The following is a 24,655-nucleotide window of genomic DNA, read 5'->3' on the forward strand; positions in this document are numbered from 1 at the left end:
AAATCCTTTACTATAGTTATGAAATTTCAACCCTCAAAGTTGCCCACGGTAGAGTGTGATTTTATTTTCAAGCTTACTCGTATATCTTTTTGTTTAAAGTGAGTTCTTAATTAAAATGTTTGTGTAATTTCATTCATCCATTGACTTTCTTTGAAAATCTTAAAGATTTATCTCAAGGCTTTAAAAATAAGTAATAGTTGTGTGTTAAATGTTGTTTTTTATGAAAAGTTTAAGAAACTTAGGATTTCGTTTTATAAGTGGTACACACTCAAAGGTAGGGGTTAGGAAGAATGTGTCACTGTATATTGGTTTTATCTCTTTAAAATTCCAGTGACATGGAAGGACAGAGCATACAAAACATTCCAGATTCGCGTAGTACGGCTTAAGAATGAATATCTATACTTCAAAATATGCACTGAAAAAATAGCCATTATGAATGGCGTTCATCAACTGAAAATCATCATATTTATTCACTTTTCATCGTATTGATGATGAAATTGGATGAAAACAAAATTTGCTAGATGAACCGTTTTTCAATATAAAGAATCAGTTTCATCACCTTTTTAACCACCTGCTCCATACAATTGTCTGCAGAGGGAAATTTCATCAGCTCATCAAAACTTTTCATGCATTTGATGAATGCCATTATCATATTGATGAATGATTTCTTCACATTTATGAAATTTGTCATAGTGATGTAATCAATCATCTTGTTTATGACTCACATTTAGTTCACCATATTGACAACTATATTCTTCACATTTACGAAATTGGATAGAAATCTTCTAAATGATTTTAACAAATAAGTTTTTTAGCACAATGAATGAATGAAAGACATTAATAATTAAATAAAAAAAAATAATGAAATTTATTCGTAACAAATATGATTTTTTTTAACATTTATCACATTGATGAAATCAATTATAATGTTTATGAAGGACTTAGTAATCATATTGACAAACACATTCATCATATTTATGAAAATCTCATTCACATTTCGATCATCTCATTGACTAACATGTTCATCATATCTATGAATAATTTTTCACATTCATAATATTGATGAAAGTTATCATCATATTGGTAAAAGTAATTATCAAATTTTTGAATGATTTATTTAACATATTGAATAACGGATAATTAATACATGTGAATGATTTTTTGGCAATATGTTCATCATATTAATGAATACGTTCTTCAAATGTACGAAAAACTTTTTCATAAGTAGATCATCATATTGATGAATTTGATCACTAATAAAATGTATCTAGCCATTTTATTTAAGAACATTTTTCATTATATTGATGAAATTGAATGAATATTTAATATAATATTTAATATTTATGTTGAAAAGTCTGCTATCACAATTATTCAAAACTCAATCCTTGAAGGAACCATAAGTTTTTAAAGCTATATGAAAAATCATAATAACAAAACAAATTTTGTACCAAACTTTTAAAAAGCGAACTTTGATGCAATGAACGAATATCTTTCTTGTTTTTCTTGGGATTCATATATTTCAAAAGTCAATTTGAGTAACTCAAATGAATCTTTCTTATCCATTATTAATGAAGTTGTACGTAGATTTGTTCCACTTAAAAAATCTAAATCCAATCAAAATCCAGCTTGGTTTAAAAAGAGACTTATTAATTTAAAAAATAGAAAAAAATATAGCATTTAAACTTTTTAAAAAGAATCACGAAAATATTGAACTTTGGTCGAGATATTTAAATTGTCAAAAGGAATTTATTACACTCAATAAATGTTTGTATCAATCCTATATGTTTGCTATTGAATCTAATATAAGAAGTAATAGTAAAAGCTTTTGGGATTCTATTAACTCTTAACGTAAATCAAACGGTTATCCGTTCAAGAAGTGACTTGAATTAGATTTGTAATCTTTTTATTGTCTACTTTTAGTCTGTTTATTCGCCAAACTCACCTTCCAATCTCGAATTGCCACAGATCCCAGTATCGCTTAATATTGGTTCAATGATATTACAGGTTTCAGAAGTTATGAGAGCCCTGATTGACTTAGATACAACCAAAAACGAAGGTCCTGTTTGGATTCAACCCATTTTATTATTTAAATCTACGGTAACTAATCTACTATTTTTGAGTAGTTTTATAATAAACAATTTTGAATCAAATTTCCAAACGGTTATTATATTTACCGATTTCGCCAAAGCTTTCGATAGCGTAAATCACCAGGTTCTTTTTATTTAACTCGAAGGGCTAAAATTGTTAAAGTTGATGATAATTTTTCGGAACGGATCTTAGTGCCATCTGGTGTCCCTTAAGGCAGCCATTTGGGACCACTATTATTCCTATTATTTATTTGTGGGTTATCTTTAACTGTATCGCACCACCAAATTCATTCAAGGTTGTACTTTGTTGTATTCAATTGCACTATTAACGACTCAGAACTAAAACGTGTGGCTCAGAAAAAGATCTAGGAGTTGTACTAGAAACAATTCCTTCTTAACGCACATAGATCACATTATCAATAAATTCAATTAAATACTAGGGTTCATTAAGAGAAACACTAAAGAATTTAATGACCCATACACGCTTAAGTCCCTTTTTAATTCTTTGGCTAGATCAGTGCTTGAGCATTGCAGTAGGGTTTGGAATCCAACTTATAATATCTCGTGTAAGCGAATCGAAAAAGTACAAAGGAAATTTACAATGTATGCATTTTTTAAATTAGATTGGAGGATTGATACTCCACCTTATAAAACCAGGTGCAAGTTATTTGGAATACAAAGTCTGGAAAGTTGTCGTACATACTCCGGAATAATGTTTATCAGGGACATAGTCTCACACCATAATTAAAGGTCCTGCATTAGTTTCTTCAAAATGTATACGCGTTCCTGGAAATAATTCTCGTGATTTCATTTTGTTTCATGAGTGTTTTCATAGAACGAACTATAGTCGTAATGAACCAATATCTCGTTGCATCAGGGAAGTTAATTTGGTTTGCAATAGAAATTTTTCACCTCTTCTGATATGGCTGTAATTTACAAAGCCTTAATTCGTAGAAAACTTGAATATAACTCCCAAAATTTTGGACAGGATCCAAAGAAGAGTTTTCAAAATAATAGGCAATAAATCTATAACCGAAACAATTACGACACTTGAACACCGCCGAAATGTTTCATGCCTTTCGTTGTTCTACCGATATTTTTATAAACAATGTTCTGTCGAATTAGCCAGTTGCATTCCCCCCTAAAACAATTCAGCCGTAATACTCGTACTTCCAGGAATTCACATCAGTTTAACCTTGAGCTAAGTTTCGGACGGACTGTCAAGTATAGAGATTCTTTTTTTAACCGCACATCGAGAATGTAGAATGCTTAACCCAGCTCTGTTTTTCCCTATAACTTTAAGACCAATTTGCATCAGTATCTCCTCTTTAATCGTTCCCTTTTTTCCTAAAGCCCGCACTCTGTTTAAACTTCTTTTAACTTTTACATTTAAATAATCTCAACATTTGAACGAAGATAAAACTTGCAAGTGTAATGAGTTTACTTAACAAAAAGAAATGGACCAATTGAAGAATCTTGTGGAACACCATCCAATTCGTTGTTTGGCTATAAATTTAAATTTCGAAAGCAAAAATTGCTCTCGAAAATGTGTCCCTTGCTTCAACCGATGTCAAATAATAATCTCATAACTTTTGAAGAATAATTGTCCCTTTCATATGATTCAGAAGACTTGGTTTTCAAAAAAGGTGCCTTTAGAGATTTTCAACTATCTGCATTTTCATTTATTATAATTATATATTTTTGAATTATTCCTTGCAAAATCTGATTTATAATTATTTCAAAGAGTAAAATCATGGTTAAACTAAGGAACAAGTAAAAGTCTGGTAAATTCGCAAACTCCTCATCTCAAACTTCATATGTAGTCTCAAAAATTTTACTAAATATTAAATTTATTTAATATTTAAAGCTTTTCCTTTGATAAAAAAATTCTACTCAAATAAATCTCAAAAATATAATTGAATTGAATTGAAATGGGGGACAGGATAAAAGAAAAGAAGAGAGGACGAAAAACACTTCTTCTTTTCCTCTTCTACAGTAAATTTGTTAATCCACTTCAGAACGAATGTGGCAATCGTTTTAACATCCTTCATTCAGTTCAATCATTTTTAAATTCACTTAAAAGAATTTCCTGTACGAGTATGTCCTTTATATCTCCCCATTCCAACTCTCTCCCACGAACCTTGTACAATATGTGAACTGAAAAAAAATATATATATATGTATCTGAACCCGTATTCGTTGTATCCCTAAGAGACAACACTTTCAGATATTAAGATACATTTGCATTCAAATCATTCCTATGGGTGCCAAAAAATGTATAAAAAGTACTACGAGTATAGTAAGGACGCATTGGCATTGCATTCTTTCACTTTATATGTATATGACCTTCTCTTCTCTGACGCCTTTGCATTCCAAGTTCTTCTAGGCATTCGCCACCGCCACCACTGCTGCGCTGCCTTTATACCAGAATCAGATGGATTTCCAACTCAAGCGTAACGATTCAACATGCTTTTCAATAGATTTCAAAAAGATTACATAGACACAAATGCATACCAATTGCTTCCTCGTCCTTTACCTACTCCTTAAACATATAGAATAATATAGATAGATAGATAGTCAACCAACAACCACTGTGTCGTCCTTGTCGTGACGTTCCCAAGCAAGTTCTTTGAGCACAAACAACAAAATGAAGAACAAGGAACAGAACACAAAAAAAATAAGTTGAACCTCATAGGCACGAGAGCCAAGTTGCAGCTGCTTCCATCTCGTAAATTCGTTTAACCTTGCCATCGTCGTTGCTGCTGCTGCTACTGCCACCAAGCCACCAAGCTTGCTATTGCTTTTCTGAGGCCGCCACCACTACCGACCGCTACCAGCAATAAGGACGACTTTCTTGCGGAGTCCTATTTGTAAGGACTTCCACATACCCAATCTATAAAGTCTTTTTCTCTCTCTCTGTGTACTATAAAACACTTGGTAGTCATTTCGATGATTTCCCTGCATTTAGTTTAGTATCCTTTCTCTGTTCTTCTGACTTTCTTTTCTCTCATACTCTACTGTACTAGGACTAGGACTTATGTATAGCTGATGGCTGGCTTGCAAACAAGTCCCCAAGTCCCATTAGGGAAGAAGCACGAGCCTTTGTTGCACACGATATTCAACAGGCATTTATAGATAGAAAACTCTTCGGCTTGCTGCTGCTGCTTCTATACTGCAGTAGCTGAGGTTTACTCAAGCAAAAGGAATTCACCAAACTTAACAACTCCAAAAGAAGAAAGAAGTCCTCAATTTGAACAGCCAGAAAGTGCCAGTGCTGTAGGATATAGTCCTAGATGTGTTTTTTTATATCATATAGGAATGTTCTTCTTGTTCATACTTATTCTTGGCACAAATATATACCTACCCAACATCTAAGACTACCACACGACTAGGACTACGGCTCGGCTGTTGCTCCTGGTTGTGGGTTTATACTATTTGCCAAAATGATTTGTTATAGTATATCCTTTTGAATATGTTGCTTGCAAAATTCAAGACGAAATGAGAAGAAGAAGAATAAAACTTTCTCTTTGGCAGCCTTTTGGCGTTTTGTACACTAATGCGGTTAGGAATTTATATATAAAAGAGACATACACAACTGGTGGCTATGATGGCTATGGTTATGGCAAACCAATGAAGACTTTCTTCAAAGAAGAAGAAAATGATGCATAGATTTTATGGGGATCTATCTTCTTCGACTTCGACTCTTCGAACCCTTTTCGACCTCATCAACATTTAAATAATCTATACAAATAATATTTTGAACAGTTTTGTGTGTTGAAAAGGACATTTAAGACTTTTCATAAGTTAATACAATGACTTATGGTGATTTCTTGACAGCCACAGTCTACATTTAGAGTCAGAGTCAGAGTCAAGACTCAACCAAAACCACTATGTACTCCTCTCTTCTCCTGGGTGTGGTTTTAGCTTCTCAAAAATCAATGGTTTTTGTCTACTATGTATATCTTTAGTTAAATTGCAAAAATAGTGTTGAAAATCTATTCGGTCGAGAGGGAATTTTAAATGAGATGCAATTTGTTGAAAATCCTTTTCCAACTCCCCCCAATTTCACAAATCACAAAAAAAAGGATATTTAATCGCATTTGAGTATCATACAATTTAGCTTATGCAGTTGCTGCTGATGGGGGGTTTTTGGGTTTTTGGGCAAAACTGCTTTTTTACTGTCATCATAGTTTATTCACCATCATCATTTGGTTATGTGAAATTATAGTTGAATTAGTTATGATTTGCATGATTTGATTGGGTAAACTTCATTTTTGAATTAGTTTTGGTATAATTTATTTTTCTCGATTATTATTATGTTTATGTTTTTATTTTAAATTAAATTGAAGATAGATATCAGTGTTGGTTTATTTTATTTATCCAGTGATGATGGAAAGCTGAATAATTGATTAAATTTATTCAATAATAATTTTTAGATTTTAATTTTTTTAGCAAGTTACAATAGTTGAATTATAGCCAGAAGGTAAAAGGAGTCAAATTATCCTGTAAATGAATTAGAATTTGGTGAATGAGTATTTGAAGGGTTTTTGTTGTGCCAAAAACTGATTTATTAACAAGGAAACACCAGAAAACACTGATACTCATGTGTTCAAAAATACCGTAGACCGATAAAGTTTTAAAGTATGTAATTTATATCGGGTCTGCAATAGTTTCAATAGTAAAATACAAAAATTTTCCATAAGTTAATTTAACCATACCTCTTTGCATTTCCTCAATAACTAATGTTTAAGAAAATATTACGTATACGCCCTAGTTAACTTTTTCAACAAAAATAAATTCATCCTTGAATGTGTATGACTGAATTAAATCGTCCCTGTCAAAAGTTATATTTCCAACATTTTCTTGCGAAAAGGTTTATTTTTTAGAATCTTGGAACCATTCTCTGATTACTCTTCTGCACAAATCTGGATCTATGGTTTATGTGGAAAATTATAGACCTATTGCTTAGCTTCAGTTAGTCCTTAAAGTAAAATTGTTAAAAATAGCTGTATAGTTTATTTCGAAATCATATTTCCCAACAAGAGGATGGCTTTATGAATGGTAAATCGATGCCAATTAATTTATCAATTTTAACGAATTATTATCTTGGTTCTTCAGAAAATTGCTTAGATGTCGAAGTTACTTACAGCGATTTTTCAAATACAATCGATCAGTGCAACTTAAACTGCTTGCGTTTCACTTAGTTCTCCTTGCTTGAATTTAAGGTTATTTGGTTGGACGTAGTCAATATGTTAAAATAGGTAGTGTTTTATCAAATGAAATAGAAACAAAACTTTTCAGGTGTGCCACAAGGTAGCCATCTCGGACCACTGCTTTTTATTCTTTTTATTAATGATTTGCAAAATTGTATTTCTTATTCAAAATGTCTCTTACATGTCGATGATCCCAAGATTTGTAGCTGTGTCATGCAATTAAAATTAAAATTCATATTGAATCCATCGTTTACTGTTGTACTATAAATCGATTATATTTCAATATTAAAAAAATTAATTTACATTTTTAAGAAATTTTACATTTTTAAGATACAAAATTCATTTAGTTTCATTTACAAAATTGATAATTGTTCATTACAAAGGTTAACGAGAAAAAAGATCTTGTAGTTATCTTGTTATATAAAATGAGTTTTCCACTTCAAATTGATCATGTTCTTTATAGATCTTACTTTTGAAGATCCATATTCTCTAAAAAACAAAAAAAAAAACATTTTAGATCCCTCTTTACTGAATCAAAAGTTTACAAAAGATTAACAAAATCGTTTCTGTGTGGCATACGATTTAGGTTAAGAAGTTCACCTCTTACTTTAAAAGTAGGTCCAATAGTTTTTCTTGAAAAATGCAGCCCAAAGAAATTATGTTCATTTAGATTATAATAAAGTTTGGAATAAATGTACCTTTCAGTAGATGTTCTCGCTTTTTCTATGAATGTGTTCCTTTCATTTTCATCGATCGATTGGATAACTTCGTACAGTGTTTTTTTCGTCTGGAGAAGAGTACATCCAATTAGTCCTATAATAATACCACAACTTGCAGCAAGATCAATCCAATCCTTGTAGAATCCAGTTTTTCGACGCATGACACCTCTCAACATAATATTTGTCAATCGGTTTCGGTCCATATTAATCAACTGTATTAAATAGTCTGTTCTCAGCTTCAATGTTGATACATAGAGTGTCAAAAGCCCTGTTTCCAAATGATACATGTACTTAGGCGGATTCAGGGAGGAGAAATACTTTTCTAAGGAAGAAACGAAGCAAATTTTCAACAATTTCGTATTTCCGAACACAGCTTTTGGAGTTGCCTTAAAATCTTCAAATTTGGCGTTTGTTGATATGTTGTTCGAGCAAATAGCCCTTCTAGCAGCATCGGTCTTGGCTTTGAGGTGTTTGTCCTTGTTCAAATTAAACGTGAGAGTCATTCCCAGATAAACATAAGCCTTGACTACTTCCTATACTACTCCATCATATTTGCAGTTTTCTCCTCTTGCAGTCCGTCCTGCACCATTTTGGAATACCATTATCTTAGATTTTTCAGAATTTACTTCTAGTCTCTGGAGACTCTGCCAAAATGACAATGTCATCAGCATACATAATTACTTTTATTTTTAAGCTTTCAAACTCCAAGTCATCAAGAAATAACGCAAATAACAATGGGCTGAGATTGCATGCTTGACGTAGTCCTCGATTTATTTCGATCTCTATTGATTTGCCATATCTATTATGAATGTTAGCTGTCGTTTGATTGTAAAGTTTGGAAGATACACCTTAGTTGTAAAGTTTATAGAACAGCGTTTTTCTGTCAACTGTATCAAATGCAGCTTTCAAGTCAACGGAAAAGGTATAAAGTTTAGCATTACGGTTGAGTTTGCTTCGTATTACACATCCAAGAATAAAAATGTTATCGGCTGTAGAATAACCTTTCCGAAACCCTGACTGATACTAGCTCAGTTTGTTGTTTAAATTTAGCCAGTTAAAAAGCTTTTTATTTAGTATTGAAGTGTAAATATTCAAACTTGCATTAAGAAATAATATTCCCCTATAGTTTGCTGGATCGTTTGGGTCACCTTTTTTAAGTAAAGCAATCGGAATGTACAGCAAAACTAAAGATGATATTGAGTGCTTGCGCTAGTTTTTGCTTAAAATTGGTGGAAGAATATTTGAAGAACACTGCGGGAATCCCGTCTGAGACAGCTGTTTTGCCATCTTTAAGCGACTATAATACCCTTTCTTCTTCCAAAACAGTTATCAAGGATATCATCTATGATCTTCAGCATGTGGTTTTGCATAACTCAATTCTAGTTGTTCTGAAGAAATATTAAACAATCCTGACAAATGTAATCTTAAGTCCTCGAAAGAAATGTTAATATTCTTAATATCTCCTTCATTTCTGTATTTTTTTTTGTTAGTTTCCAAAACTTCGTGGTGTCTTTGCAATGGCTTAACTTTCTTGCCAGGTCTTCTTCGTCTTTATTTCTCTGCACATCTTTTTTAACTGTTTTAAAGTGGCGATGTAGTCAATTCGAATTTTTTGTTCTACATTTTAAAAGCACGTTGCACAATTTGTTGAATGATTTTTGTTGGCGATGTTTAATATTTTTAACTTCAAATTGTTAAATTATAATTTTGTACAAAAAATAAAAACCTACTCACAATTGTTAAACATTGAATTGCTTGAGAACAAAGAAAGAAATTGATTTAAATTTATTTTCAATTTACACAAAATATTGAGCGATATGCGAAATGCTTTATCTTAATCTCAAATCTTATTATTTTGAAGCTTTTGCTATCATTCGTATGCAAAATATTTTAACAAGAAATATAACAAAAATAAGATCAATCTCATTTTAGATATCTATCTCATTTAAGAGCATTCAAATGAGGTAGAGCTCGGTAAGTGTTGATGATTGAATATTTTAGATGTTAAAATCATTGATTTATTTGTTTAAAAACGTTAGAAAGTGTCGTTTTTCGGGACAGTTTTTTAACTTATAAATGATAATTTTCTACAAGATTTGTTGGTGATTCTTGTTTTTCAAAGTAGAATTGCTGAACGTTTTGGAATCATTTAAAGTTCGGTTTTAAGGATCATAATTAAAGTTACTGAAATAATTGTAGGTCAAAAATAAGTTTAGATGGTTATGGTTTCTAAGACTCGGGATACCCGTTGTTTGATGGTTAGTGTGTAGGACTGTCATGCCAGAGATCTCGGGTTCAATCCCTGTTTCTGCCATCTAAAGTTTTATTCACAGGTACTACTTCTTTCGAAGAATTGACAAATCCTCCAAGAGTAATTCTTGTCATGAAAAGTGCATTTTCACATTAGCCGTTCGAATTCGACTTAAAACAGTAGATCCTCTCTATCCCTGACAATATTATTCACGCACAGGAATGGTTGAGAGTTGTCACTATGCCCAAGTTTTTAACGGACTGTTGAGCCACCTCGTTTAAACTCGGGAACTTATTAATCCTCATTTTTATTTTATGTTTGTAAATTAAAGAAGTATCAGAAAATCACGGTACTATCTGAACTCTTTCTAACTTTTCACCTGTAGTAAGCAAAAATATTCCCATCATCGAATTTATTTAGTGTTGTTACAAATAGTAATTTCATTCTAAAAAGATGTTTTAAAAATTGATGATTTTTAAGACTGGGAAAGTGAGATGATGCCAACCTCTCGCATACCAATTTGGGAATTGTCTCTTTGCAAATGCTCAATCTCACCATTTGAAGCTCATTCACAATGTTCAGCCTCTTGAGATTTAGCAAATGGATTCTGCATACCACCAGTTTATAAAATATTTTTTTTTAGAAAAATCAAAGTCCTACAGTTTAACGTTTTGAATATTTCTACAGAAAATAGCGAAATCTTCTTATTGAAATTCTTTAAAAGCGAAGTTCGATTATTACAAAAAAAAATTCCATTAGGAAAAGGTTATACGTTAAATTAGGTCTGGTTAGGGCTCAACACTTCTAAACTAAACAGCTAAAGTAAGAACTGACTATCACCGAGCTTTCGATTCAACAATTTTAGATTTGAAATGTAAAATTTCTTTGTTGTTATTATGAAATTTTAAATTGATTCCTATAAAATATTTAAATATAATAATAACACAATGTCGTAGGCTTTGTCGGACAAAAGAATGTTTGTTTTTTAACGAAAAATGTAAATAAGAAAATATTGCAGTCTTTTGTGTAAGCGTCTGGTAGCTCAATTCGGATTAAACATATTTGTTTAAAATGAATATCACATTTTTATGGTGACAGCTTTTAGGTATTAATTTGACTATCGCCTTATGTATGTTTTCTGGCTACAAGTACAGCAGCGCTTTAACTCCTCCTGGAGCATAGGGCAGCAACAAGATCCTTCCACCTACCCCGATTCACCGCAACTGACCTCAGCTGTGGCCACCATTGAACACCTTGAGACCAAGTCTCCTTCAAAACTGATGTCCTCCAATTTGTCCTTGGTCTTCCAACGCGTCTATTACCCTGGGAATTCCATTGCACGGATTGTTTTGCTATATTGTCTTCAGGTTTTCTCAGTGTATGGCATATCCACCGCCATTTCCGTTGCATGATATCTATGTCCAATTTTTTCTGTCCGGTCCGTTTATACAGCATAACGTTAGGCCACTGGATCTTCAGAATAAAGCGCAGACAACGGTTACCGAAAGCTTGTAGTCTGCTCGAGATGTTGGCAGAGCATTTCCATGTTTCGAAAACATATATCAACACTGATTTGAAATTGGATTTACAGAGTTTCAACTTGGTGCGTAGCGATATTTTGCTAGAGTTCCACACAGAAGAAAGGATTCCAAATGCACTGCGGGCTTTGTTTATTTTACTGTTAACATACAGGTCCGTTCCGCCATCAAGAGCTATAAAACTTCTCAGATAATAAAACTGCTCGACCTCATCTATGGTTCCCTGCCTTAGAATATCTTACGTTGATCAAATTCGTTCATTTTGATTCTCATTTATCAAAACTCATCTTAGCCAATTTCACCCTAGTTCAAGTTCTTCAAGAATTTTGAAACTGCCCACTTTAATTTGAAATTTTAATAAGGCATATCTCAAGATTTGTATTAAGCAATAAAATACTAAACAAATTAATTAATACAAAACTTATTATTTAATAATATTTTAAGTGCATCCCTGTTGCAGCTGTAATGACACACTTTTCAAAATTTATCTTCATTATATTAGTTTTGATGTTCATGACACTACCTTAAATCTTCACTTTATGATGACTATAGGAAACTAAAATGTCCACCTTTAATATACGTCAAAATTTGAATCCTTTTATCTCAACTAAAACATTCATATTTCATCCCATCATCCCATATTTGATAGAAAAAAAAACCCTACTTAAAAAAATTAAATCTTCCATGTTCAGTCAAAAATTAAAGTAAACTACACTACATAAATATCCTGTTGTTTTTGATTTAAAAAACAATAACAATTATTTTAAAAACATTTTTCCCATAGTTCTAAAATGTGATGACATATTTACAACTCTGTGATGTCCCCTTCTTGTTTTTCTTTTTGTTGCTTATCTTGTTTTTTTATTAATGGACAAATTCAAATTATCCTCCCTGCAGGATAACACATAACACACATACATAATAACAAAACAAAACAAAATAATAATAATTAATTAAACCGATGGCAACTGGAGCGTATAAAATACGTTTCTAACATTTTGTAACAAAATACTGAAAATTTACTGAAGCATAAATCAATTCCTTTTAAACTATGTATTGTAATGTTGTTTAAAATATACGTATGTATATAATTTTATATCGATGTATGTGTATATAAAGCGATAGAGGCACAAAACAAGGACGCAAAATTTGCTTTGGTGTATAATAAAAGGTTTATCCTGCGAATCCAGCCATGTAAATGTGTGTATAAAAGTTTAATATTTCGCACAAATTGTCCTTTCCGATTCTATTGTTTCAAAAATAATTCAAAACATAAGTATAATAATTTTATATGACAAAGCAAGAAAATAAAGTAAAAAAGGATTTGTGGCTTCTAAAACGCTTTGTATACTCTGTACATTTGTATGGGAGTATAGTTTTCAATTAATCGTCCTGATATGGCGAATGGTGAATATGGAAAACTCATGTTTTTATGAGAGAGTTCACACGATTGTTTTCGAATTCAACTGCTGCGAATGTTAACAGGCATTTTTTGGAAAAAAAAAATAAACAGAGTTCTAGGAATTTGATTAATGACATTTGAGAAATTTTATTTATGTGAATTTATATGAGTGCGGAGGGTTTGTAGTTAGCGTTTGTATTTATTAATATTTTATTACGAGTATTATATCGGACATATTTTCAAAATCAAGCCAGTAAAATGACAAGGGATAAACGGATTTTGTGCGGTCATGACCAAATGGCCAATACTCTCCCCCTACCCAGGGTCTTTTTTAATGTCCTTCCCGTGTTTGTTTATAAATATATTGTTTCGTCATCGTTAGCGAACCATAAAAGTTGCTGAGAAACGAGAGATTATGATGAAAAGTCTAATTGAATATAAATTATATTATAACAACGAAAAGCATCAACATACAAAAAAAAAAAAATCAATAAAGTAAAAAAGAAAACCCAAATCCCCTGAATGGTTAGGTATGTGGAGGGATGTAGTTCGGGAAGCTGTATCATGTTACATTTGGGACAATTATAATGTGATACCTTTGAACGATTCTACTACACCGTACCGCACCACCACCATTATCATCATCATCCAGGAAAACTTACTGATGATGATGATGGGCGGTACAGGGGATGTAAAGAGTGGAGGACATGGGATGGGGTGGATTTCCCTAAGGGAGGGATGGCATAATAATTCTGTATTGTCATTGTGAACTATAATTAAATTTTGTTTGGATGCTGCTGGATCAAGAGTATCAGGTTGTAATTACATTTTCTATTATAATTGATCTCCCTTTTGTTTCTTTTTCTCTCTCTTTCTGATGGTCCTGGCCAGGTCTTTCCTGTATACATAGATTATAACATTGTATATACTTATATCAACCCCCTCCCCCCCCCCCCCAAACACAATCATCGAACTAAAATATAATAATTTGTAATGTTTTCCATACCCAGAATCGTAATTGGAATCTTGAAACAATGTCACAAATGAGTAGAAAAATGTTAATGGTTTGAGATTTAAACAAAGGGATTGTGTTTTTTGAATTGATTTCTTTTTCTACTTTTGCAAAATGTCGATATTCAATGACATCAAAGTCGTTAACATGATATTTTAATTCAAAGAAGAGAGTTTGACCCTTTTACTTCAAATATTTTATTTGAAAGCTTTGAATATAACTTAAAAGGTCCTTGGAGTGTCAAATTATTGAAACATTTTATTCAACAATCGAAAAGTTTTTTGAATAGAATTTTTGGTAATTGGTTGTGACTATTGTAATTTTGAGTTTAAATGTTTTTTTTATAAATTTTTGTTCCTTTTTTGATAATTCCAATTCAGACATCAGGACATGGATCTAATCTAGAAATTAATAATGATATTTCGTCCAGAAGAATGTATGCAATGAAGAAGAATGTTTTTGAAATTGTGGCGATATTTTAGAAAACATGAATTGAGAGGCGGGGATGCGACCCACACTGATAACTTTCCATCTCGTCTGTAGATTTGTCTTGCTTAAAAGTTTGTAGGATTTCGTGTTGGGTGAAGAAAGTTGTCAATTGAATTATTCTTAAAAAATTTAAAATTATTGACAGTAGTTTTCATTTCAAGAAATAGTTTAGTTTGAAAATCTAGTTTTTTTGAATAGAATTTAGTCGAAAACAAATTTCTTCCAATTTTAGTAGAATTTCTTAAATTTCTACAAATTGGATGAAAGAAATTAAGTTGAGAGATATCAAAAACCTAACATCAGTTTTTACCAAATTTGAGTACTAATTTTTGTAGATTTTTTTTATGAAAAAACAAACTGTTTGATTTAAAAAAAAAAAACACTATTGAATATCGAAAACAATTTCTTCTGTGAAATAAAAAAAAGTTTGAAGACAATATTTTTAATTTTTGAAAAGCTTTTTGAGTCAAAAGTAAATTTTTACCAAGTTTTAGTATTGTTTTTTTCTTGTAAGGTCAATTAGATTTTCCTCAAAATTTTACTGAATGTTGACAACAATATTTTATAAAAGATAAAAGCACTTTAAAGCCAAAATCTCAAATTTTTGAAACGATATTTGAGTCGATAATCAATTTTTACCAACTTGTATTAATTTTCTTGTTTAGGATTTTATTTTTTGTAAAAAAAAACCGTAAATTCGATTTTTCTCAAAATTTTACAAATTTTTTTTTAAATATAAAATTAGTTTAATGTCAATATCTCAAAAATTTTAAAAAGATATTTTAAATTTGGTTGTTTATGTTTTTATTATTTTTTGTAGGAAAACTGTCAATTTGATTTTTTTTAAATTTTTCAGAATGTTGAAAACAATATTTTTCATAAGATACAATTAGTTGAAAGCCATAATCTCAAATTCTTAAAAAGATATTTGAGTCGAAAATTAATTTTTACCAACTTTTGTTAAATTTTCTTTTAAGCTTTTATTTTTTTGTAAAAAAAAACTGTTAGTTCGATTTTCCTAAAAATGTTACTGAATGTTGAAAACAATATGTTTTAATAGATAAAAGTAGTTCAAAACCAATATCCCAAAGTTTTGAAAAGATATTTGAGTCGAAAATCAACTTTTACCAACTTTTATTAATTTTTTTTTTTTTTGTAAAAATACTGTAAATTAGATTTGTTTCCAAATGTAACCGAATGTTGAAAACAATATTTCTTATGAGATAAAATTAGTTGAAAACCAATATCCCAAAGTTTTGAAAAGATATTTGAGTCGAAAATCAACTTTTACCATCTATGAGTAATGTTTTTTTAAGTTTCTATTTAAACAAAAAAAACTGTGTATTTGATTTTACTCAAAATTTTACCAGATGTTAAAAACATTTTATTTTCGTTGTAGAAAATTGTTTTGGGGATGAAATCATTTTTATTCGGAAATTTTCAAAGTGAGCAATTTTGTTTCAGTTTTTCCAAAAATATACTGCTTTGGTATCACGTTACAGTATGTAATATAAAATTCTATTCAAGTCTCTAGAGTTATTGGTTCGTGAGATATTAAAAGTTAACCACGATGTTCACCTTTTTTTTAAAACTGGTATGGTAAAAAAAAAAACCTTAATTTTCTTGAGATCCCTTTCCACATCTTTCTGCCTTTTTATCTGTATAACAAATTTTTTTGAAGTCGATATCTCTTCTGGTTCTTGAGCTATGGACGACGAAAAAAACGTCGCAAACGTACGGACGTACGAACGTTCGTTCACACGCACGCACAGACATCTTTCTAAAAATCTTTTATTTCGACTCTAGGGACCTTGAAACGTACAGAAATGTCAAAATTTGTAATTTGACAAATCGGACCCATTACAATAACTTCCAATGGGAGGTTAAAAACACTATCAACAATTATTTAGAAACGATTTTCAAAATCGAATATCTTGAGAAAAATGGTATTGACTTCAAACTTATCATAACCTATCGGAAATATTTATAATAATATTTTTTAAAGTTTAAATGAAACTCCAATTCAACAATTTGCTTACAAGAAAATTTTGCTCAACTTTTTTTTTACAAAAATAGAAATGTGAAAAAAATACTTCTTAAAATTAAATTCCTAATCGAATGTAGCAAAAATAAATAAAAGTATTAAAGTGGCGCCCGAGATGGACCTGGGCTTGGTCCAAACAAGCTGTCACCAGTTTCACACGCCAAGTTGAGTTGAGTGAAGTTTCTCCGCAGGATTGGATTTGAAGACCTCTCAGGCTGGAAAGTTGATGTCTATTGGCTCTACAAGACACAGCCATGTAAGTCGTTGAACTTTTATCTTTTTGCATAGATCAGTTGTATGGTCTCGTGTACCCTCCATTTGTGCAGACGGAGGGGAAATCACGCCTGAAATGTTTCTAAAATGTTCCTTTCCTTGATATGCAAGTCTTAGGTGTTTGAAGATTAGACAAATGCTTATAAAATGAAAGTTGTCTTCTTAGACCTTCATTTTGTACAGCGTGCAAAATTGGTCGGATGCATCATTGTATGGACTGCCTGACTGACCTCACATTTCGATTTAAAAAGCAGCGATGTTTCTTCGTAGCTTCAAATTCATCTATTCCCCAAATTTGAGGAGCACAACAGTGTTGATTTTACTACGGTCTCGAAGACTTTATATTTATATATTTATATTTACATGAAAGAGTGATTGTCATGTTGACCAAACTCTGGGAAGCAGCAGCTTTTCCTTGAAGGTGGTTTTTGAAGTCTAGAACCGTATTCATTTTTACTCCCTCCCAGGCATTTATATTCTTTATTAACTTCAATCTCGTTGCCTTTGTAGTACCATTTATTTCTAAAAAAAACTTCGGGTGTGAAGCCCATAACTCTTAATGTTTTAGTGTTTATAAAGAGACCCCAGGTTTCACAATAATTTGAAAGACGATTAATCATCAATTGCAGGTTTTTAGGTGATTCCGATAGTAAGACTAGGGCATCCGTATACAAAAGCACATTAACATTAGTGTCAGCAAAATGAATGAAAAACCACCGGGTATACATGAGACTATGTCATTTATAAAAAGCAAAAATAATAAAGCACTTAACAGGCATCCTTGTATAATTCGTGAGTCTGTATCAAACTACTAAGATTAAGCTGAACCATCCATTAAACCATTAAATGGACGAAAAATGAGTAAACTTTCTTTTTCCTAGCTTGAAATGGTTTTATTATTGAAATGAGACAAAATATTTGGTTTACAGTTGAGTAATTTTTTCTGAAACCGGCTTGAAGCTCCGTAAGAATTTCATGATTCAAGCCTGCTCACAAGTATACCGCAAAAGATTTTAGCCATCGTGTTTATGAATGAGATTCCACGGTAGTTTTCAGGGTTATTAGAATCACCCTTTTCATGTATTAGAAATTTCACGGACTTTTTGAATGAGTTTGGTATTGTAGCTGTTGTTAATATCGTATTAAAAAGGTGCTTTAAATTGTTGTTCAAGGTTGGGGCGACGTTTTTGAAAAACTCATACGATACACCGTCTTCACCGGATGCTTTTCCATGTTTTGCTTTAATAATAACATTTTGGATTTCATTAACTGTTATTTCCGAATCTAGAATTTCGTCCAAGGTTAAAGGTTCTGCATATGCGAATGATGAACTTGATTTGTTGAAAAGTAACCCTTTGTGCAAAGGTAGATCATCTGCGGATATAGTTGCGCATTTCACGAAGGTTGGACCCGTTTATTGTTTTGGCTGTTTTCTAAAACTCTTTTGGGATTTTAATAAGGCCTAACAACTTGAGAATTTGTTGGTAGAATTAAGGTTTGCAGGAATTTCGGACAGATGTTTATTTAATTTTTTTTGATAAGAAAATAATTCATTACATTTCCATTCCATCACCGAAACTTAGGTAGGAATTGAAGTTCTTGGAGTTTAAGTTCTTTTTTCGAGTAACAATTTCATTAGTCCACTTCAACACTACGGGCATATGGTCGGAGTATGTTTTGCACTGTACTTTAAAAGTTGTAACTAAGTCTATCCAGTCAACATTTACTGCCCCATAGTCAATCATTGATTTACTCTGTCCTCCAACAAAAGTGTAGTGGCCTTCATAATCTCCGTTTATGCATCCATTTAAGATGAAGCAATCGTACATTTGCAGCAGTTTTAAGAGGTTTTCCACATTTATGTTACAAACATCATCCTTTGATATCCTGAAGGATGATGGTATTTGCGCGTTGTTGATTGAATTTACTGTTGTAATTTGCAAACATACATTTAGTAAAAATCTATTTTCGACTCAAATATTTAGAGAACGAGCTAAAACAATAACTTACATAAGCTTATTTTATCTCATATACAACTTTGGTTTTTGAAGTTTTTTTGAACTTTTTAGAAAAATTGGAAAAGGAGAAATATAAGAAAATATAAATTGTTAAGAATTTATTTTAGAATCGAATGTGCTGAGAACAATAAAAAGTACTGACTTGAACTTCAAAAAGCCCATATCTGCCACTATAATAATGTCAATACTGGCACAGCAATGCCGTTATCCTCTGTTGGGTTCCAGAACACTGTAACACTGTAACAAATCTATGGCCAAATATTTCCAAAGGTAAAACATAATACCTTTTGCAAGTATATAGGTCGGCCTCGGCTGTCTTTACTAATAGGTATCCTAACGAGTCACAACTCATTGCGCAACCACATGAACAGAATGGAGACGAGAAGACGGAGGAAGATATCTTCCACTTTTGGTGCAAATGCCTAACCTAGCCAAAAGAAGAATGACTTATTCTAGCCTTGGTCCAAATAGTGTACCTCCTTATATTTTTTAAAAAATGCGCATCCTATTTATGTTATCCTCTCTCTATGAATAGCTCAAATCTCTATGAATAGCTCAAATCTTCATACATTCTTTGTACATAACACCGATACATAAAAAGTGTAGTAAAAATGAAATACAAATTTTCGTCCCATTGCAAAACTGTCCGTCATCCCTAAGTTATTTGAGTATATTATGTGGAAAGACATATCGTTTAATTGTAAGTCTATAATTTGTGACAGTCAACATGGTTTTGTTCAAAATAAGTCAACAGTTACTAACCTCTTTCATTTCAGTTCTTTTTGTTTAGATTCGTTTCAAAAACGCAAACAAGTTGACTACGTCTTCACAGACTTCAGTAAGGACTTTGATAAATTGTGCCATAAAACATTAACTTCCAAACTTAAATCCCAAGGCTCTAACGATAAATTTGTTAGTTGGGTTTCGTCCTTCTTATGTAATAGATCTTACAGCGTAATATTTATGAATCAGCGATCATCATATTTGTATACCAAATCTGGCGTACCACAAGGTAACCACTTAGGACCTTTACTGTTTATTTTGCACGTTAACGACTTACCTTCTATTGTAAAACTTTCATCTGTTTTAACTTAAATTGATGGCGATATGACTGACTCATTGATTAATTTTAAAATAAAGCAAAGCTGAATGTTCTCTCTGTGTTTAGAAATCGATGGAAGATTTATGAGCGTGAGCCTATGATTGTACGGTGAAAGTTCGAGCCTATTGGACCATGGGAAGAAATGGAGGCAGAAGCTCATGAATCTTCTTTGAACTCCTTCTATTCTGTTTATATGGACTGAACAAAAGGAAACCCATATTAAAGTTGTTAGTCACTAGGTCCTAGTTCTCAACGGACTGTTGCGCCACCCAATTTAATTTAATAATTTAACACTTTTTCTTCTATCATTGAATCTCATAATTTGCAATCCTTAAGTCTGAATATACTTCGGAAACATTGTCATTTAAATGATAAAAAGTTACCAAAAAGTTTTTCATAATTGTTTGCTCCATCCAAAAGCCAAAAACGACAAAAACAATAATGGCACATTGGGGCGTATACGCACTCTTTTAATTTCATTCATTTTTGTACAAATTGGCCTCCACTTCTGTTTGTTTAAATCATTTTAGTAAATCCTCTCATATCCTTGGGTATCAAAAATCCTAGAAAAATACTATAACCTGAAAGCCAATCGAATACAAGACTTTTAGCTTTTAATGGATTCTTCATTAAATGAAACCCTATTATTGGAAACCCTGATGCTTTTCGAATTAAGATTTCCTTTTATTTCCCATTTAAGGTTATGTAAGTAAGTATTCGTTTTTTAACATCAAGCCTCAAGCATTCAAAAGGAAGACAAATTATAATCATAAACGAATCTCTTCAAAAAAAAAATACAAAAAAAAAAACGATAAGCTGATTAACCAAACCACCATGTCATCCTTCATATTCATAATAATGTAATTTCATCCTTCAAATGTTATTTGCTTATTATCCTGTATAGTATAGTAAAAATAAGTAGGTACAAAAGTACATGCTCATGCTCATTACACATCCATTACATTTGTGATTCATATTTTATAACAACATTGAAAAAGATGAAAAACCAGAGAAAATAAATAAAATAAAAATACAAAATTGAAAGCAAAAGTCCCTTTTGGGATATTGTATAATTTTGTTTACCATTTCCATCATCAGTGCGGTATGGATGGCGTAGTAGCGCAGTGCACACGTTTACCAAGGCTAAGTGCCTTTCCCGCAGGATAATTCATGTACATATACCTACTATGAGTATACAAGTTACAAGTGAACATCGTTTTCAATGTTGTAAAAGCATCAGCCTCTATATAAAGTCCTTTAGGCAAATGGTAAATGGTAACGGCAACGCATTCAGCGAACCCTGATGTTATAATCCCAAAACTAAGTGCATTTCCTGTCTGCGACTTTTTGCATTATTATATTAACCAACCCTATTTCTCTCTCTGTGTCTCTAAAGGACCGTACACTAGGTATGTCCTTTTGCCGTTAAATTATGACTCCAAAATGTTGAACGAAGAAGATAAAAAAAAACACCACTTCCACTAGCATGTCCTGGAGTGTCCTTCTTTTTTCAGTTTTCTTTTTTCTGAAAGCCGTCCCTAGTTGATTTTCATTTCAAGCCCTTCACAACATGTGATATCGTGTTAACATTATTCTGGGTAGGTTAATGGTCGGTTGGAGTTGAGTTTTGCTACAAATGTATACCTTAGACACTGTTGCATGAGGTTCTTTTATAAATCGTCCTTGTGGGCTGACATTTTATGCAACACGTACTCGCTCCTTATCAACAGGTATTTTTGGTGCTAAAACCATTTTCCAGGCTTTCAAGTTTTCGTGTTATGTATATGGATAGGTGTTTTTCTATACATATGGAGAGAGAACACTTTGGAAGGGTTAAATTGGATTTCAATGTTGGTGGATTAGTCAGGCTAAAATTTAAACTATAAGGAACCTGTACTGTTGACTCGTATAATAAATTTATTGGAGGCTTTTTTGACACTTCTAGAGCCTTACCATGTGTTAACTTTTTTTATAACAAATGTGTTCTTCAAATATTTTAATGTTTATTTTTTCTTGTTTTTATATTTTCAGGGTGCATCATCGAGCCTTGTAGTAAAATTTGCTGATACTGAAAAGGAAAGGCATATCCGACGCATGCAACAAATGGCGGGGCATATGAATTTATTAAATCCGTTTGTATTCAATCAATTTGGACCTTATGGTGCTTATGCTCAGGTGCGTTTTGATATAAATTTATACTTAAATACACGTCATATTTTCTCCATTTTCTGTCACCTTTTGATTACCCTCTCACCCTTTCCCCCCCCTTTTCAATCTCATTTTTTTTTCATTCAAAAATAAAACAATAATATTATCTATATGTGTACATTTTATAGCAACAACAAGCCGCACTAATAGCAGCTGCAAACGCCCCAGGGACTTACATTAATCCAATGGCAGCATTAGCAACGCAAATACCTCACGCTCTAAATGGTAATGGTCAGCCAGTTAATGGATCGATTCCATCACTACCATCGCCGACAATGCCAACATTTAATATGGCTGCACAAACTCCAAATGGCCAGCCCGGTGGCACCGAAGGTGTTTATACAAATGGAATTCCACAAACTTATCCAGGACGTAAGTTAAAAAAAAAAATGAAATAATTTTCTGATGTGAAAATGAAAACCAAACAAATTGAAAAATATAAAAGGATCAAGACTCAAAAACGTTTTTGTGCATATTTTGTAATGTTTGAAAATTTTGTCAGTAATTCTGTAATAGCAACAATACAGTACTGTGAAACAAATATCATTAAGTTTCTCTTTAAAGTTTAAAAACGCAGTTTTTGAATCTAAATCCAAATCTAGTACTTTTTTGTTAGTTTTTTAAACTTAGAACTATGATCCATTTTGCTTCCTAATACTGCTTAGAATTCATATTTCAAAATATAGTACAGACACATTTTAAAATTTAGTACTTTTTATTGTCAAAGTTACCATTTGTTTAAATTTCTATTACAATTTAGGAAATTTATGACAGAAAACAATAGTTTTTAGTTAGAATTTCAAAATAAAGATTTTGTTTGCTACTATTTATCAAAGCTTTAACCAGTTGAAAAATTTTTTTAAGCTTAGGAAATTATTTTTTTCCACCTCACTGTTAGCTTTCTATTTAATACCCCTACAACATGCACTAAAGTAAATCTTTACTCAAATAATGGTATAGGAATGCAAAAGATTTTAAAGGATTGAAAAAGGATTTTTGCTAATGGACGAAAGGGATTTTAGAAAGAGATAGAAAGTGAGAAAATGTTTTGTAATAGCGTTTACAGGTAGGTACGAGGACTTTATGAAAATTATAATTCCATTGTACCTGCCTGCAAACCAGGATATAATTATTAAGTGTGTTGTGTACATTGGAATGAAAACAAATTGCATTTCTATGGTGCAACAAAAAGCTGTTAAGCCAGATAATATTTAATGTTTTTTTTTGTATTCCTATGAATATATGAGGAAGGATAAACATTTGAATTGGAAAACGTAATTGTTTTTTGTGTATGGGAGAAGCACTAATGTGAGCAAATAGTTTTTAACTGAAATGAAGTAATAGAAGGTAGCTTTTGTTTAAGAATTGCTTTAATTTTATATGCAAACGAACTATATTTTTAGATTATAATCTTTTGCGAGTAAAAAACTTTAAACGTTATGAATAAGAATTAAACTAGAGATTAATTAACTTTAACTTTTCAAAAGATTGCATTTATTTTTATTTATTAAATTGAATGCAATCATTTGAATTTGTATACACATTTTTTATTACATTTTTTTTGTAATGTTCTGCATATAATTGCTAAAATTTAATACAATTTATTGCTAAAAAATCTACAATCCATTGATCTTTTTCGTATGATTGGAGAAGCTAATTACATAATGCCATTTTTCGATGGTACAAACTTAAATAATTATGAATTGGATTTAACTGAAAGATTAATTTACTTTATGACAGAGACTTCATAGTTTTCGATCATTTAAATTCATTCATTTGAATGCAATCATTTGAATTATTGTAAGAATTTGTGCCTGAAATTTTTTTATGGTACAAACTTTAAAAGTTATGAATTGAATTTAACTTAAAGATTTATTTACTTAATGATAGATACTTCATAATTTTCAATCATTTAAATTCATTCAATTGAATGCAATCATTTGAATTATTTAAAGAATTTATGCCTGACAATTTTTGATGGTACAACTTAAAAACTTATAAATTGGATTTAACTAAAAGACTTATTTACTTTATGACAGAGACTTCATACTTTTCGATCAATTAAATTCATTCAATTGAATGCAATCATTTGAATTATTTAAAGAATTTATGGCTTCCATGTTCTTGTATTCATCTGCAAATTAATGAATCCTTTCTATTAGAAATAATTGTCTTCGGTTGAAATTGTCAAATTGTCATAAATGTCAATTAATCCGTGCGTTCATCAATCGGTCAAATGTAGGAGTCGTTCGAATTAAAATAAATCGTTTTACAGAAAATAACATACATTTATGGGGAAA

The 24,655-nt window shown here is 31.4% G+C and overlaps 1 protein-coding gene across 1 annotated transcript in view; it reads left to right on the forward strand.

Annotated features, from left to right (window-relative positions):
* Window positions 1-24,655, forward strand: part of LOC129939973 (CUGBP Elav-like family member 4) — a 341,004-nt gene that overhangs the window by 298,543 nt on the left and 17,806 nt on the right. Inside the window, exons 3-4 of the mRNA XM_056048184.1 lie at window positions 22,179-22,322; window positions 22,484-22,727. Coding sequence (XP_055904159.1) covers window positions 22,179-22,322; window positions 22,484-22,727 — 388 coding nt within the window. The remainder of the gene's footprint in view (window positions 1-22,178; window positions 22,323-22,483; window positions 22,728-24,655) is intronic.

This window comes from Eupeodes corollae, chromosome 1 (assembly GCF_945859685.1).
Source record: "Eupeodes corollae chromosome 1, idEupCoro1.1, whole genome shotgun sequence".
Taxonomy (NCBI): domain Eukaryota; kingdom Metazoa; phylum Arthropoda; class Insecta; order Diptera; family Syrphidae; genus Eupeodes; species Eupeodes corollae.